At 36.6% G+C, this 19,552-nt stretch overlaps 1 protein-coding gene across 1 annotated transcript; it reads left to right on the top strand.

The window, feature by feature from the left end:
• The first annotated feature begins 8,035 nt into the window (after positions 1–8,035).
• Positions 8,036–8,446, top strand: LOC149206852 (uncharacterized). Its single transcript, XM_089397816.1, has one exon. The coding sequence runs from the start codon at positions 8,036–8,038 to the stop codon at positions 8,444–8,446; it is 411 nt and encodes a 136-aa protein (XP_089253942.1).
• The last annotated feature ends 11,106 nt before the right edge of the window (positions 8,447–19,552 follow it).

Raw genomic sequence — 19,552 nt, 5'->3', positions numbered from 1 at the left:
TCCTTTGGAACCCAGCCGAAGTCTTATCTCCCCCATTGGGTGTCCATTTGCTTTGTATCCACTAGTTTAAGGTTTTTTCAGTGAGCCAGATGCCCATAAATTTACATATTACTTCATGTTCTTGCTTGTATTCTCTGTAGACCGCAACTCCCGAGTCCTAGATTTCCAGTTCTAGGATTTGCTTGGATATGGGGTTGCAATTATTCTTTGTTTTTGTTTGCCTTTCTTGCTATTGCTCCCGATTCCTTATTGTGTTTGTGTTTATGGAAGAGGCGTTAGCTGAGGTCGTTCCATTTGTTAAGAGTGTTTCTTTATTTTTCCATTTCTTTGTTTCTCTGTTTATCTGAGGTTGTTCCTTCTGCTGGGTGTGGCCGGTTTCTCTGTTTTCAAAGTTTCCTCCAGGGGGATGGAAGGTGGAGTTGGAGGCCAAATTTGTGAAGAAAGATTCTTGGTCTGGAGGCTGAACTATAACCATGTCTTTGAAAGAGAACTCTCCAAGGTCCGAGTTTGTCTCTGCCATGGGGCCAAGTGGCTAGGTCCAAGTGCACCAGAGGCGACCGCGAAAAGCACCGACTGGATATTCTAGGTTACAAAATGGCCAGAGTGCAGTGGGGAGCATTAACTTGATTTTTTCTATTTACAGAGATAGAAGTTAGTAAGAAGATACAAAGTCATAAAAAGTATTGCTATGCTCTATGGAGCTAATAAGTTACTAAACTAGTTGCATTGGATTTTTGAATTCTTTGATCAATTTTTGTATTGAATTCACAAATGTATATAAGTTGTGTACATAAAAAAACCTTTTACAACATATACTTTATAGTTGCAAAACTTAGAATGAATAAATATGAAAGCCTCACATATAAAAACCTTAAGTGATCTTTTCAAGAATGAGTTATGGATTTAAGTTCCTTCCTTAATATATATCATATCGATGAGTTTGGGAAATATCATTAAATATTTCCTTCATATCAGAAAGTTGAAGGGTAATAAGTCTTATTAAAAGGGCTTAGACATCATCTCTCTACTAGTTTAAAAATTCATGTCGAGTATTTCTTGACCACATTCTTTTTTTATTTATACTTCTTACAGATAAATATCATGAGATATTATATTACCTAATTATTACTAAACCTATAAATGCAAAATTTGATAGTTGCAAAATTTAATGATGTTGAGGCTATTTGTTGTACTGGCTACTTATAAATATACTCCATGCATGTGACATTCCTTAATCACTATATTATTCTTGATTAATGGAAACTAATCCTTTTTCGAATGGGGGAAACAAATAACTCCACCAGGGCTATGAACACTCACTGGTAGCATAGAAAGATCAATGGTATTGGGTCAAATCGTAGTGGGAAATCATCCCATAATCATTTAATGAAAGAAAAAATAAAGTTTCTGTAATATATGTTTACATGTGAATGAAAATTGATGAAATTCATTTAGTTAGAATAGTGGATGACTCTATGGATGCTTATCGACAACAAAGCAGTGTCCAATTCTAGAAACTCATGTAGCAGAAACAAAAGGGGAAATAAAATCCCTAATAACTAGTCTCTGTAGTGTTAGCTAAAACTTACTCTGAAATGAATGTCATACTTGTGCTCCTAAAACTAGTACCATAAATTCTATAATATCTTAATCAATAACTGTAAGAGTGCAATCATTTATATATGGTTTTGAAATCCCCCCATGAAGAATGAGGCACATATCAAGCTATGATTGTTGTGACCTAATTTATTACCATAATCACCATAGTAGAATGAAGAATATGAATGAATGTCTTATCTATTAATAGCAATTGGGCTCATTAACTTTTATACTGGGATCTTATATGATTAATCATGATGTCATTCTTTCTATTGGTCATATAGAACCTTAAGAAGCAAAGTATTTTCATTATTTTTCTTAAACATATTAGAGTTTGTATTTTTATGCACTAGAAGATTCTTTTCCTCCTCCCTGTTATGAAATGAAGGGTTTTGAAACGCCTTATTTCTCTTATAATGATGAAATGATGCAATTTCCCCATAGAAATCGAAAATAAACGGTACTAGCATTTTCTCCTTCTTGAGTTTTTTAGAATTGATTATGTATGTATAAATTTTTACATACTTTACGCTGAATTGTTTGAAATTTTGTGTAGTTTGACCAGTAGCTCAGAATCGTCTTCGTATATGATTGAATGGTCAAAAGTATTTTCATTTGACATATGACATGTGGTATCAGATGGCAACACAGGGAAGTGTTAATGGGACCCTCACCATCCGATATGATTCAACGACCATCAAAGTTTTAATATGATGGCTATGCAACATATTGGATCACTACATAAGGGCTTGTTAATGGTCCCCATATGATTCGATAGGATCATATGGCTAAGAAACGACTAGATCAATGACTTATATGCTATATTAGAGGTCAAATTGTGCGTTAATTAACCTCTTCATAGCATTTGATGAATTTGGTGGTCCATATCATTTTGGTCCGATGACAAAGTTGATTATTGCAAAGAAATTGCGCTGCACATCACACACTTCTAGGAAAAGGGTAAAAATAAGATGAGCGATGAAATTGGTAAGTTTCCAAGCCTTATTATTGCACTTTAATATCATCCTGTGGTAGTGGTAAAAATCAATATTTCCCGTATACTATGAAGAAATACATGTTAAAAATAATCTTTGTAACGCATTGGAATTCATCATTTATAGCTATCTACTAATGTGCTACATAGTATTAACACATTTTAAAGGAGGTATTATTCTTAATGCATATTTCCTCCATGCCAAAATTTTAAGGCATAAGGTCTACGGTCCTTGCTGCCTTGTAGGAAGGTACCATCCCTAGTAAGAGTTGAATGTTGTAGCCCAATTCGACCCTCTTCGAAGGCTGGGCTTCCTCTGTGGATTTCAACTCACATAAACCTTTATCTTATTTATGCTAATCTTTCCCAACCTTCTAAACTCATATTCGACTCTTTATAGTCGACCCCTTGTCGCACGAAAATGCGAATCAATGAAATAAATTAAAACAAAACTTCAACCTTGAAGAATGACATTAATGATATAAGCGACATTATTTAAATAATGTCACGTATGAATAGGAAGGGGTGTGTGTATTATTATTATTATATAATTGCTTCAATATTATTTATAAAAAATAAACATATACACATATATGCTTATGATTAAATGATTAACACCACTAACTAGATATCATAATAATATATAACACAAAACATTATTAACAATCATAATAATAATTATGTTGTCCAAAAAAAGGTAATATATAAAGGATGCATTATAATAAGGCTAATTTAAAGATGATTATGTTAACACATATTTTTTAACTAATACTTGTATTACATATGTTAAATCATAACAACATAATACTACCAATCTTATGCTCATACTTAACTTTAAAAAAAGCAAGTAAATTCTCAAATTGTATTGGTCGAAATAAAAGATTATTGTAAAAACAATTTCACATCTTTATATCAAGTTCAAAAATAATTTATTTAAAATTGATTGATATTTATAAAATATTATCAAAAAATACACCATTACTTATGTATATTTATAATATTAAAGACTAAAATTTATCTTGAAAAAACACTTTGATTTAAGTTTTATTCGAAGAAATTTAAAAAAATTTACACTATATAATCAAACTTCATTCTTACATGTAATTGTACATTTGTGTGAAATTGCAACAACTCAATTCTAACTGTCTGAATATATACCTCCAGCCACACACACAACTACTCAATCTGATGAATAAAAACATGATTTATTTGATTTTTAATTTCTTAAATTTAAGTCAATATTTCTCTCCTTAAATATCCCAATGGGGACCTCGAAAAAATGTTCAAATTAGACCTTTATATAGATTAATTTAAACCTTATTAAAATACACGTGAAACAATACATTCTATAAAATTTTAAAGGCATATTATTAAAACCATATAAGATTAACATGTATGACAGATTTGTAAACATTTTTATAGTCTAATGTAATTACCGTTATCCATTAAAATTAATTCCCACACATTGGTTATTGTGTACACGTTTATTTGAAAATATTTTACTAAAGTAAATTCAAAAAGTTATAAATGATTGTGCTAAGTTGGAATATTAGGGGGTTAAATAGTAAAGGGAAACAACGTTATTTGCAGGACAGAATAAGGAGAGAGAAGCCAAACATTGTGGTCATTCAGGAAACGAAAATGGAGAGTCAGCAGTTGGAAACATTGATAAACAAATTGAAAATTGGATATGAGGTTATGGCTTTGGATGCAGTAGCAACAGCAGGGGGCCTAGCTATTTTGTGGAACCCGGAAGAGGTAATTTTTGATCATTGGTTTAGCTTACCTAGAATCCTTTCAGGTGTATTTCGATTAGTGGGGATGGGGGAACGAATTTTATTCACAGGTGTATATGGACCCCATAATTATAGAGAAAGGAACGATTTTTTGAGAAATATATATACCATGAGAAGTTTTGTCCCGTATATCCCATGGATAGTTGGAGGGGATTTTAACATCATAAGGAATTTAGGCGAAAAACGAGGGGGAGTAAGGAGGGAGGATCAGACTATGGAAGACTTCAATGATATGATTCGAGACCTGAGGCTGGTTGATATCCATACAACAAATGGGATTTTTACCTGGAATAATCGCAGAGGAGGGCAGAATCAAATTGCTTCGAGGCTGGATAGATTTTTATTGTCAGAGCAAATTTTGAACCGGGATGTATTTATTGAGGCAAAAATTCTCCCATGTCTTGGGTCTGATCACTGGCCCATAAGATTGGATATCGATATTAAACAGGTGAAAGGGAGGAAGCCTTTTCGTTTTGAATCTTTTTGGCTTAGAGATCCACAATTCATAAAGAAAGTAGAGGACTGGTGGAGTCGGAGTGACTGTAGGGGCAATGGAAAGATGCACACGGTACAGTTGAAGCTCAAAGAACTTAAAAAGACAATAAAAGAGTGGAATAGGAAAGAATTCGGGAATATCTTTGAAGCGAAATTGAAATTAGAAGGTGAGATGGAGGACCTCCAACAAAAGATTATCTTAGAAGGAAGGGATGAAGAAAAAAGCAGGGAGGAAGGTAGACTTATAAGCCAGTTAGAAGAGAGAAGAAAGCAGGAGGAGATATTGTGGAGGCAAAAATCACGGATAAGATGGCTCAGGGAAGGAGAAAGGAATACGAAATTCTTTCATCAGGCCATGATCCAACGCAGGCAACGAAACATAATTTTTTCAATCAAAAATGCTGAGGGGGAAAGAGTAATTGAACAGAAAGATATAGAAAAAACTTTGGTAGATTATTTTAAAGGGATATTAACAGAAAACCAAGGCACCCGAGGAGAAGCTATTAATAAGATTTGCAGTGAGATTCCACGGATAGTAACTGAGGAACAAAATAAATCATTAATGAGGGTAGTAACCATGGAAGAATTAAGTGAAGTTGTGATGGGGATGAGCACAAATAAAGCCCCAGGGCCGGATGGGTACACAGTGGAATTCTTTCAGGCTAGTTGGCATTTTCTGGGAAATGAGATATTGGAGGCGGTGGAAGAATCACGTATGAGACAGCGGATATGGCCTGGGATCAACTCGACCTTTTTGACTTTGATCCCTAAAAGTAATGTATAGGAGGAACCACAGGGTTTTCGACCCATCGCACTGTGTAATGTAAATTACAAGATCATCTCCACACTTATAGTAAAGCGGCTGAAACCTCTATTATCCAATCTAATAGCACCTGAACAAACTGGCTTTGTGGAAGGCCGGCAAATATTGGATGGCATAGTGGTATCTCAGGAGGTTATTCATTCGTTGAAGAAGAGAAAACAGAAAGGGATGTTAATGAAATTGGATTTATCTAAGGCATACGATCGGCTGAGTTGGGAGTATCTTAGAGAGGTTTTGCGGGCTTTTGGTTTTGAGAACAGATGGATAGCGTGGATTGTCAGTATGATATCTACACCTAATTTCTCAATCTTGGTGAATGGTAACCCTACAGATATCTTCAAGGCCACCAGGGGTATTCGACAGGGGGACCCAATCTCGCCATTTTTATTTATTTTGGCTATGGAAGGATTGAGCCGAATCATTAAAAAAGAAGTCAGAGACGGGCGCATAAAAGGAATTAGGTTATGGGGAAACAATTTGATTATCACACATCAATAGTTTGTGGACGATCTGATGCTATTCGGTGAAGCTTCGCTGAGGGAGGTCCGAAGTTTTCAGAGGGTTCTCGAACTTTTTGGGAATGCATCAGGTATGGAGATCAATAAGGATAAGTCCTGTACATTTATTTTCAATTCACCTGAGGTCGTTAAACTACATTTGACTCGAGTCTTAGGTTTCAGGCAGGGTGTATTACCCACGAAGTATCTGGGCATTCAATTAGATATGAACCCTAATCGTATTAAAAATTGGCAGAATCTATTGGAAAAGTTACGAAAACGACTAGCTAACTGGTCGTTTAGACTTCTGAATATAGCCAGTAAAGTTGTTCTGTTGAAATCGGTTTTATCTGCTATTCCCATATACTCCTTATCACTTATGGCAGCTCCAAAAGGGATCTTTTCTAAAATGAGAGAAATTATGGGTAAATTTCTTTGGGGGGGCCCTAAACAGCAGAAGAAATGGACTTTAGTCTCCTGGCAGAATGTAATAAAACGGAAAGAGGAAGGGGGATTGGGTGTACGGGATCCTGAAATTGTTAATAAGGTTTTAGGGGCGAAGTTATGGTGGCGCTGGGTATAGGGGGGTATGGATATATGGAAAAATATATGGAATAGGAAATATGGAATGCCTGATTCCATTGAAGGGCGGTTACGAATTGATCAAGTTCCAAGGGGGTCAACAATGTGGGAGCTAGCTAGTACTAATCGGGAGCTCGTGAGGAATCTTGCCTTCTGGGAAATCCGAGATGGAAGATCAGCAAGGTTTTGGGAGGAAGGATGGCAGCAGCGGGATCACATGAATCGTATCCCTAATTTGCATATAGTTCAACAAGGGGCACAAAGAGCAGGACTGCAGTATGTAAGGGATTATTGGAAAGATGGAGCAGAGAATGACTTATGGCGAGTTTGGAAAAGTCCAGAAGAGTTCGATGACACTATAAGTCAAGAGATCGGCCAGCTGTATATTAAGGAATTAGATTCTAGAAAAATTAAAATTAGAGATGGTCAGGATATTCTTCGATGGGGGAAGGCAATGAAGGGTTTGTTTACAGTCAAAGAGGCTTATTATTGGGCGACAAGGGAGGAAAGAGTGGAGGATCCAGTGGAATGGAAAAAGATTTGGCAAAGTAAGTGGTGGCCCAAAGTAACGTATTTTGTTTGGCTGGTGTGTAGAGGGCGGATATTGACATGGGATAATATTCAGAAGAGAGGTATGATTGGGCCATCAAAATGTTATCTTTGTAATAAGGAAAATGAGACTCAGGAGCATATCCTGAACAAATGCATATTTATTCGAGGGTTGTGGGAGGAGATCAGGGTATTATTTGGTCAGACAAACAGGGATCCAGAGAATCATAGGAATACATTGCTCCAATGGGGAAGAGGAAATTTCCAAAGTAAGGTGGTAAGAAGGATATGGACGCTGGCAGTGGGGTTTATAGTTTGGGAAACCTGGAAAGAGCGTAATCGAAGAATTTTTCACGATAAAAGAAGGCAGGAATCGAGCATTTGGGAGGTAGTATGTAGGTCAATCAAGGAAACAGTGTTATCTGAAGTTTGGGATGAACAGGACTGGCAGTTGACTCCGGAAGAGCAGCAAATAGTATCGAAACTTAATCTGGATATATCAATGATCTACCCGAATACAAAGAAACGACCCCTAGGTGGAGTGCAGAGTCCCAATCATTTTAGTTTGCCTGGAGAAGGAAGGATTAAATTAAGTTTTGATGGGGCCTCGAAAGGTAACCCCGGCCAAGCAGGTTTGGGAGGCATTTTTCGAGATAGTAGTGGGTCTACAAGATGGATATATGCTGATTTTGGGGGCGACATGACGAATAATGAGGCGGAGCTGTGGGCTGTTTACCAGGGATTACGCATTGCGGTTAGAAATGGATATTCGAATTTGGAAATTGTCGGCGACTCCAGGATTGTGATTGACATGTTGAGAAAATTACGGGATGGTAAGTGTTGGGACCATGTTGCAAGAAGCTGGCGGACCGCAGGCATAATAAAAGACATCGAAGGATTGCTGCGGGGGATTGAATACACGATTATTTACCATGTCTTACGAGACGGAAACAGGGCAGCGGACCTTATGGCGAATTGGGGAAGCGGAGGAGTGGATAGGCGGATCGATAGTAGCTGGAGGTTGGTAAAAGACGACCCGCGGTGGGCAGAGTTAACCGATATATTAAACCGGGATTTACATGATGCGACTGTGCCAGCGGGGAATACATAACCACTTACGAATTATGGCAAGGAGGGACACACGTACCATAGCTCATGATGGTGGAGAGAGTTTGCAGGTTCGCGCGGATGGCATTAATACTCAGATCGGTTGGAGTCATAAACCCAACGCCCCATTGATCATTCCAAGAAGGAAATGGGACTGGGAACCGAGGACGAGAGGACACCCCGTCAGAGTGATGGCGATTGAATCCAATTATGAAAACACAAATGGATTGCGGAGTAATGACGACTTTGAGTTGCAACGAAGCTATAGGAAACCAAGGTGGCCGATTGGCAATGCATTCAGCCTTGCATGCATGCGAATGAATTGGAGTTGGGGATTAATTGGGACTTGTAGGGCGGGGAAGAGTAGTCAGAGGATTTCGGTGATAGCGGGGGACGAGGAAATGGCGGAGGGTCAAGCCAGGGATGTAGGACGCTGGACGAGGAGTAAGGAGGTCAGTCGAGAGGCGAAGGGCAAGAACCAGGTAGAGGAGACCATCAGGAAGATTATGCTTAACATTTCAGATGACTCAGAGACGGAGTTTGACATACGGGATTACCTTGTGGATGAAGAACCGTGGCGTGGACAAGAACGTAAAGATAGGCGGGGAAAGGGACAGAGGAATGAGGATGAAGACCGGGAAGAAGAACAGGAGTCTGAGGAAGAGGGGGAGCGACAGGTGGGTGGCCGACGAGGGAGGAGACGGGGAATGCGTGGGCAGAAGAAGGAAGGTGCCAGCCAGCGGGGCAGAGGGAGTCTCAGCGGGAGAGGAGGCAGAGGGGGCAGGACAACAAGAGTTGAGTTTGAGGAAGAAATGGGTAGTGAGGCTAGAGGTAGGAAACGAGGTAAGCGAGATATGAAAAAGAAATTGCAGGAGGCAGAAGAGGCTTATCATCAAAATACTCACCCAAACATTCGAAGAATTATTGAACATTTGGAAGAGGAAGCAATGCAGGAACATTCAGGGTCAGAAATGGAGGATTGGGAGGCATATTTGCCTGATCCAGGACATACCAGAGGAAGGATGACATTATACAAACAATCTTTGCATGTCTATTGGGGCATGAAAAGATTATTAGCTAAAGCACTTGAACAGGTAGCCCTGGAAATGGTAGAATTGGCTCAGGGTATACCTGTCATGAAGAAGGAGCTGAAAAATCTTCAAGTCACCTTAATGATGCAAGATAGGAAGATGGATGAGATCCTGAAGTTTCTTCAAGCTAGTGGTATGGGTGTTAAGACGGAGAATGAAGCCAATCTGGAGACACGGACTTAGCAGCAGATGGAGCAGCTGAAAAGAGGTTTTTTGCTTTCAGTTTACTTTAGATATACTAGTTATGCATGACTCAAATCATACTTAGTTTCACTGTAGGAAGGGTAGATGGATATATAGTATGGGAAGAAAGACTGATGGGTCTCTATTTTTGGATAACTGGATATATAGCATGGGTAGAAAGACTGATGGTATTTTATTTTTGGATGGCTGTTAAGAATCTCAGGTGGTCAAGAAACCCGGTTTCCCTTCGGGGCGGGTTGAGACCGGCCCATATGTTTATGTGTATGTTTCCTATTTTACAGTAATAGAAATGCAGAATCTCGCCTTTGCTTACAAAAAAAATAAATTCAAAATACAATACAATATCATATGTAAGGTACGTAAATAACTACGTTCTGGGAGACATTTGGTAACAATATATATTTACTGTAGTTTTATTTATCCATTATTATGTGATTTTTATAAAAAACTAAACGGATTATAGATTTGAGCATAAATAATTCAATAAAGAGATTACGTTTTATTAAACTATGTGTGGATTTGAGGAGAAATCATTAATGTGATTAATATTAATATTAGGGTTTCAATTATGATAAGTTATATATTAATATTAGGGTTTCAATTATGATAAGTTATAGAAATGAAATAAAAAACCAACTTAAAATGAAGATGAAAAGGCTATGAATGATTGGACTAAGAGAGGTTTTTTTATTGCATAAGAAAGGAGACCGTGTAGAGGAAATGTCATGGCACCAAAATTTAATGGAGTATATTGAGATCAACTTGCAACATTGTCTTTACCACGCAAATTCTATTCATCTTGGTTTGTGGCTATAAACTCTTCTTATTTATCCGAATTTTATATTCTTCTATATAATTGTAGATTTTTGTAATAATGAGTTATAGTTATGGGTAATTTTAATGTTGACATGAACTTCATTAGTTTTTACTTAGTAACTATCTGAACATTGTTTAATAAATTATTATTTTTAAGAGTTTACCTTTCTCTGAACTTTTTAGAAGTTTGATATATACTATCACTCACGTCTTGAAGATTGTAGTTCTTAAATAATGAATATCATAATAAGTTGATGATTTAGGGTTTTGAGAAATGATTTATTTTGGAATTTTTATATGAGAAATGATATCTAATATCACTCATTAACTATAAATAATTTTTTTGTTAAATACTCCATGTTATAAACATATGCATTTATTGTGAACCATTATATTTCACAGTTTATTTATGGGTTTCATGCATGCCATAGGTTTGTTTATGCAACTTAATATGTTTTCCTCGTATTAGGTACTAAGGAAAATACACACTATTACTTGGTATCTAATATGTTTTAATGTATTTTCCTTTTATACTAAGTCCAATACACACTATTACTTAGTATTTGGAATGTTTTGATTTGTTTTTCTTTTATTAAATACTAAGGCTTATACATGCTATTACCTAGTGTTTAAAGTGTTATTATATGTTCTCCTTTTATTAGATTTCTAAGACAAATACATGCTATTACTTAATATATAATGTGTTATAATGTGTTTTCTTCTTATTTATCTCATTCAGTAACTTGTGAGCATCTGTGTGGTAGGAATAAAGGGACTTGTAATGGTAGTCCTTGATTTTCCAACCTTCTTTTGAATGATTTGTGGTCTCCTCTTTGCAATTAAATATTTACCTTTCATCTTACATCACTCATCTATAATCTAGCTACATCTATTTTGTACTAAACACAAAGAATATCCCCTATAGGTGGAGAGATATACTATCCATCCTAAAGTGGGAGGATTGTTATCATCAGTGAATGTCTTCTTAAATTGTCCTTTGTCATCAGAAAAATTTCAGAACCAACATTCTTATTCATGTCATTCATTTCTCTAGCTATTATGAGAGGCAACAAAGGGCCACTTATCATTATATCAAATACGATAACCATTGTTGATATTATGATATATTTCTTCAAATTTAATTTTAGTGTCGACATTTTATAAAAGTATGGTATAAATTTATAATATATTGCATTGGAGTTGGAGATAGTTGTTCTACAACTCTAATCTTGATCCTCATATTTCAATGGCTCATAAGGCCATTTGTGTGTAGTTGTTCCATATATTTGCAATTGTGCTTGCCCAAGCCTCTTATGGACTGACATTGATGCACCCCACACTTTCCACTCACACATCCACTTTGTACCATAACAAGTATCTATTTGTTTTTGCAGTATTATTGCATCGATTTGTTGGTGGGGCTAATTTGAGATTCAAGGGTGTTTGAATTCAATGAGTTTAAAAGCATAAAGGAGGTTGGTGCTACAACAAAAAAAATGAATGAAGAGTTGTGGATGTAGAAGAAATCATCACTATGCTAAATAGTCATTCATAAATTTATGATTTGCAAAAGATGCAGGAAACTAAAATTTATGTTAAATAAAATATTTATGATTTGACATGGAATAAGTGTAAGAATCATTACAAAATTATGCAACGATCTTTTATATTTTTTTCAAGTTAATACCGAGAATAGTTTTATAATGAGACATGGTTGAATTGAATGGAAAGTATATTTAAATTAAACTAAATTAAATTTTATATAACTAAAAACATAATTTAGCAAGTAGTAGTGTTTGGTTGATAATGAAATTTAATATATAACTTCAAAATTTATTTTTTGAATTGAATGCAATGCACATAAATGGAGAAACATGGGAAATAAAAATGGAGACCATATTCATTACAAGTTATGGTGAAGCTAAAAATGTAGATGGGTGGAAGAAGAAGTGGAGAAGAAAAGATTTAGAAATGGGATAAGATAGTGTCTAATTTGAGAGGTAGGTACATAACTTATTTTATTTGATGGATTATGAGGTTTAATTGGTTGATTACTATGAATACATAATCTAGAAGAGGATATTTTTGTTTCCTATGGGTCTATTGATTTCAAGGTCTCTAGGGCCATGGAGGGTTTGTGGTTTGAACACTTTGTATCTACCAAAATTTTGGATAAGGGAATTATGGTCAGTGGTCCTAATAGATTTTAGCCTCACATGATCTATATCATATAGGGGAATCCTAGTTGGAAAGAAAAAGGCACTTAGGGAATTCCCTAGTGGCCATGTTAAGAAAAGTTGACGGTGTTCATGTGTTTGTAGTCAGTGCCACTATAGTAAGAAGTAATGGGGTTGTTAGTGTAACTGATGTGTGGGTTTTGTTAGAACTATCCAGTATTCAGGTGGAGTGGGTCGAATGTGAACTTATGTTAGACCAGAAGGACATAGTGTTAGGGTTCATCAGTGTGAAACTACAATTACAAGATATCCAATGTCGTGGGGTTATTCATGTGGTGTATCAACATGGGAATAAGGTGTATCAACATGGGAATAAGAATTGGAAGGTGATTAAATCTTGGGCGAAAGGGGGAGTGGGGTTGGTATTTATCTAGTTGTTGGCGAGGATATTTAAGTGGAGAAAATTAGATTATAAATAGGGAAGAATATGGTGGGAAAATTCATTGATCATATATTTTCCATGCACAACTGAATGAATTGTTTTAACTGAAGCGAGATCCTGTTTTGGGATATAGCCCAATATTTCCTTTTCTTGCAAAATGATAGCTTAGGTTTTTGTTTTAGGTGTGACAAGGATTCCAATTTTTTTTGAAAAAGTAACTAGTTTTGGGACAGGATTTACCTGTCCATTAAACCTTGGCATGTTCATTTTGATGCAAAGGAGGAATTATCCGCTAGTACTTTGATTTGCAGAAAATTACTAAGTTTTCCCTTGGGTGTTTGGTCTGAGCATGCTTTACGTGGTATTGGTGACACGTTAGATGAAATTTATAAATCTTGTAATGATCAATCTATTGCCTAGATCTTGGTAGAAGTTGATATTGATAGGATTGTTTTAATCAATGTAGTTGGTGGTTGGTGATAAATTGTACAACAAACCCTAGATTATGTGAATTTCCCATTTTTTTTGTCTAAGATTCCACTAATATGGCCATGTTCTTGATGAATGTGACAAGTTTTTTACATGAAATTATTGGGTAGAAGAAGATGATAGTTCCGGTAAGGGAGATAATCAAATTATTCCTCCAAAACCATTTTATCACCTTTTTGTTATGTCAGAGGGTAATTTTGAGGGTGAATCTATGGGGGATGGGTGAATGCTTGATGGTGAGGAGGTAATCTCAACATATATGGGTTTGATGGTTGGATATATTTCTATTCCCTTAATTTTTAGCTCTCGTCAATTAGAAGGAATTATGGAGGAAGCCATAAAGGGTTTTGGTTTTTTGAATTATTTCCTTTTCAATTGTAAAAGTTGGATATGCTCTTGAATTTGAGTGAGGACCATCTAGGAAATTCTATTTTAATTGCTTACCACTTTTATAATAATATTTTTTTTTTACTATTTGGCATTAGGAAAGGTTTATATTGTTCATTGTCAAGATGAAATTGAGTGGGATAGGGAAACCTTTCCAAATTTTGCTGAATTAAAGTGTGGACTAGTAAGAGTGGACGTTTTCTATTAACCTATCCTATGACTTAGACCCTTCGTTTTCTAGGGGGAAACCTTGTTGAGAGGCCAATTATTTGGATTCATTATTCTTAGAAATGAGGAGGTGTTAATTACCACCTAATACAATGTACCTATTCCCATGACTATTTGGCTTCTTAGGGGTTGGGATTGGATATTCTAAAGGATCATAGGGGTCAAAAGGATATAAAAAAATATAATTTGAAGTAGGCGTAAGAGACAATAATTAAATAAGTTACTAGGACAAATACATGCTTATTTATAGGGTTCTTAGAGTAGGGATAACCCTTGGTGGGGTTCAAACATATTTATCATGTCCATTAACATTCATAGCTTGGGGGAGCAGGCCAAAAATTAGCCCTCAAATGTTTAGTGGGGATAAATAAGCATGAGATGCTTTTTATTTAGGAAACCATGTGTAGATGGGATACTATAATAAGGGATCTGAAGAAGTCCTTTGTGGGATGGTAATTCTTGGCTTTGGATGCAGAAGGATTTTTTAGTGGCTTCATTATTGGTTGGAGTTAGAATATTTCATTAATTAACTCCTTTATTGTGTGTTTAGGTATGTGCATAGAGGCTTTTATCAAGAGTATTCACATGGATTCAATACAATTTTTCAACATGTATTAACCTTATGAGGGAAAACAAAATTTTGAGACTAATTTGCTAACTTAAAAATGGATAATGGTTGAAAATTTGATCATGCGAGGAGATTTGAATCTCATTATGAATGGAGGTGAGATATGGGGTACCTTTGGAAGATGGGATAGGTTGTCATATTTATTCCTTGAAAAATATGAGAGGGTATATTGGGTTGATATTGAACATATTGAGTTAATGCCTACTTGGTAAAATAACAAATCAAGGGTGGAAGGTGTTTCAAAGAAATTAGATAGATTTATGGTACATCATGCATTGTTGGAAAACATGAAAAGGTACAAGAAATGGTTTGATTCTTCCTAATGTTTGGATCTCTTCCCAGTTATGCTGGAATGAGATCAAGTCGCCTTGAAGCCTCATTCTCCTTTCAAATTTAATATGAGTTGGTTTGGTGAATATAAGTTTCAAGGTTTGGTGAAAGCCCACTAGAAGCATGAAGGTTGAAATTTAGATGATTTTGCTTGTTATTAGTTTAATAGCTCATTAGATGATTTTCTTGAGATAGTTAGCTAAAGTCTGTTGAATATAAGATTTTTTTGGTCAATAATATTGACTAGAAAAGAAAAAGTACGGCCATTTGGCTCATCCAAGGGAACCAGGATAATTTTTTTTCATAATTATGTCAAGTTTAGGAAAAGTCGGAATACCATTTGGAGATTGTCTAATTGAGAAAGATATAAGGTTTTAGATTTTTAGGAGTTTGTAGGCCTATGGGTGCAATGGTACAAAGATATTATTAAGGAACATTAGAGGGAAAACACAAGAGACATGATTCAATTAGTTTCTTATTTTCCTAGGATGCTGGAGGAGGAGGAAAATGAGAAATGGTATAAGGTAGTCCCTAATTTGCCCATTGTTGATGTATATATCCCTGATTTTCTTTAAAGGCTTGACAAGTGTTGCAAAGTATTATCCCTGTGTGAAATATGAAACTAAAGTAGGTGGGGTACCCTAAAAAAACTTCATCAATATTTTTATGGCATGGCATTTCTATTTGGCACGAGATAATGATTTAGTTTCTTCTTTAATGTATCAAATATCTATACTAATACAATTCTTGGATTTTTATCCATGGTTGTACTGAATATCGAAATGAGAAAAAAGTAGTAACAAACACACACACACACACACACACACACACACACGTGCGCGTGTGTATGATATTCATGAAAATAATATGATATTTTCAAAGGTCCTTAATGGCTATTTTACAACAACTATTAATGGTTACACATGCAATCAAACATCAAAGAGTTTTTAAAAGCATTGTCATCAAAATAATCGAAGCCAAATCTCAACTTCATGCACCCGATTATGACATAAAGGAGTTTTAGGAAATTTGAGTTATTGCAGAAGTTCAAAGGCATTGTCCATAAACACCAATGCAATATGTATGATGCATACCTTGAAAAAATCAATTATAATATCAATAAGGTAGATATTGTTGTGGGGAAAAATGCCTATGCAGGACGATCCTATCCACCTAAGGTGTACAGTGCCTTAGCAACAAATGAGTACAACTATACGGGTTTCTTCCTTTATGAAATGTGAAAGAAGAGAGATCAATAGACTTACCGGTGTCTTCCATTTGTCCCTCGATCCAGATCCTCTTCTCTTTGGATGTTCACAGCTACTTGCCTCCTCGCTCGTTCAAGAGAACAGCTACTTGATTCCTGCGAGATCACAAGAGAACAGCTACTTGCGACAAGAGAAGAACATAACACAAAGGCAAATATTCATATTCATAAATGATTCAGGATTAGAAATAAATCAAATACACTAATGCAATCATACATCAAGAAAACATTAGCATATAGGAGAAACCAAGATAGCTTTATTGATGAATAACAAGGTTCAGGAAGAGATACAACCCAGAGGGCTCCAATCCAGCATCTCCTTCCCAGCAAATGGAATTCCTATCTTCAGCCCCTTCAAAGCATTAAGCACCCAATAATTCCAGTCTCAAACCAACAGCAATTCTTTGCAATAACAAAATTCCAGCCCCTAGATCTCATGGAGGAGAGATCCATATATAGATGTTTGGAGAGAGGATGAGTCAGCTTGAGATCTGACTAGTGTCCTCTCCCTCTATCAGTTCTTGAGTCCACTTGGAGGTTCTTGCTTCCACTTGGAGATTTGGAACCTCTTACTCATCACCAGTCGAATTCCCTGAGGCAAGTGTCATTTTGGAAGCTTCTTGGCTTCTGACACCTTGAGGAATGAGTCTGCCACATGTCCAAACTCGCTCAGCGCAGGTAGCTAGTGTTGGAGTTGACATTCAACGCAGGTAGACAGTGGAGCCACTGACATTCAGCGCAGATGGTCAATGGAGCAGTTGACATGATCCTGAATTGACTTGTTTTTGAGCAGTTTCAGGTGGAGAACTTCTGTGAATTGCTGTGGTTTGTTAGCCTTGTTCCTCTAGGGGTAGGAACAACATGTTTAGGGACTTTGGATCCCTTTAGATTATGGACATTTATGCTCAATGCTGTAAGGCACAAAAATGTCTATAACAGTTGCCCCCTAAAGTATGAGGCTGTTTATCGGGCGAAATGCTTTATCAGGGGGATCCGAAGTTCATCCAATGCTGGGAGGGAGACCTGTAATACAATACAATACAATACATTATTTTTCATACTGCTTTCATGATCTAGCTGAGGCGGGCATTCCCATGCTCAGCTCTATAAATTCATTTTTCTGTACATAGAATAGACAATCGTCTGATGGTAGACTGATAATTTTGATGAAATTATCATCCTTTGAGTAGGATGATTATCTGCTGCAATGATGTACATGTCAATGTCTTTATCTTTCCTGAATATATATCGCAGCTCGGATGGATGAAACTAGATCCGGGGTCTTCAAACTCGTTCGATCTTCACTCTAAGTACAAGTCGATCCATGTGAGAATTGCTCTGAAGTCGAACATGGAAAGACATCGCTTGATTACCGGTCAATGATGTAAACCGTTAACAAGCACGAGAGGAATCACCGATAATGATAATGACCCTAAAGGTACTGCAGTACAATTCACGCGGTGTGAATAAAGGACTTGGCGTCGAACACCACGCAAAATCTTTCGGTCGAAGGTCATTGATGTATACCTGTCGCCGGAAGTGAGAAACTTGCCATTGTGGCATGCAAGCTTCAAAGTACTGAAGGGGTTGTTCCTAGATCAACTTCTTGGATAATGAGCTGATGTCGACAAGAAGCGATCCGTCAAAGGAGGGCCTTAATGAATCCCACATCAGTGACACGGAACGGAGCTAATGATTTTAATGGAGGTGAAAACGATCTGTGACATATGATTCAGGGTGGCGGTCATGAATGGATGAAGGATAATGTATGGCAGTGGATGGGACACGGTTGACTCTTTCTGAACGACTTCTCTTGAACATATGGCGACACTAATACGATGGATCGGTAGCATTACCCCAAATATGGATGGTATGGCGAGACCATGGATGTGACCGGTGAATGAAACAACCCAACCCGATTGTGGTACGGAGGAAAAGTGTCATGTTCAAGAGCGACTTGCCACCATCAAAGTTTTCTTTAGTTTCTCCCAATTTTTCCCCAGTCATTGCTGACCAGTACCTCTTTATTTTTGTCAAGCTTGAGGAGGATAACATATGCTTGTTCTATAACTTGCCCTTCGGGCAAGCCCATCGCTATGTTTTAACGAGCCTAGCGATAGTGAAACTCGTTCTCGTCTAAAGACAAGTTTGTCGCTATTTAATGATTTTAACGAGTCTAACGACAAGGATAACTTGGTCCTTTTCATTTTTAGAGAGTCTGAAAAGGTACATAAAGTCAACTCCAAAATTCCTTTTTCGTCATCTAATCCCTTAAGTCCGAAAAAGTATAAAACAATACAAAAGGGATGAGTTTTCGATAGTTTTAACGAGCCGAACAAAACAAGCGCTCGATCTTTTTGTGCAATAATCCCTCAGGTCCAAAAAGATTAAAATCTAGAGGAGGGATAGCTCTTCCGGTCGATTTAACGAGCTGGAAGGCCAAAACTCGACAATCTTTTCATATTTTACGAGTCAGTTGAAAAGAGCTTAAAGAAGACTCGTCTTTTGAGGAACGAGTGATAAACAAGGATAGCAGCTGATTCCAGGTACAGGGTGGAATTTTCCAATCACGGCAGTGTCACAAGGATGGCTAGGTGAAATCACTTTTCGCAGCTGTTCCTCAAAATGGGTAAACAATCATATGGAGGTGAACGATCGACCAAATGAAAAGTGGAGGTGACAGGTGCAAACACGACCAAGGTTTTAATAGCTGATGATATTACATTCACGGTGGTTATTTACCGGGTAGGTTCATTTTTTATTTTAAAATGAGCTTAAACACTGGAGGAAACTCTTGCTCATTGCTTATGTTTATTTTTTAACGAGCATGAAGTCCGCGTTAAAACTGCTCGGATCTTGCGTTTATTTTTTAACGAGCATGAACTTTGTGCTAAAACTGCTCGATTATACCAGTCATATGATAAGAGTGTCTCATCAAGATTCTATTTTTTATGGAGCTTCATCTCACTAAGCTTTGCTCCGGATCCTTTCTTTATGCAAGTTTGGAAACGACTAATCCTACGAGTTTAAAGGGTTAGAGGTCCTAAAAAT

This window comes from Pinus tabuliformis, chromosome 1_2 (genome assembly GCF_031772625.1).
Source record: "Pinus tabuliformis cultivar Carrire ecotype Pingquan chromosome 1_2, CPIR1, whole genome shotgun sequence".
Classification (NCBI taxonomy): Eukaryota; Viridiplantae; Streptophyta; class Pinopsida; order Pinales; family Pinaceae; genus Pinus; species Pinus tabuliformis.
Note: the sequence above shows the minus strand (reverse complement) of the source record. Positions and strands in the feature narration are given on the sequence as shown.

What these genes read in the sequence shown, in the direction of transcription:
- LOC149206852 (XM_089397816.1), top strand. Translation starts at nt 8,036, where the DNA reads ATGACGAATAATGAGGCGGAGCTGTGGGCTGTTTACCAGGGATTACGC.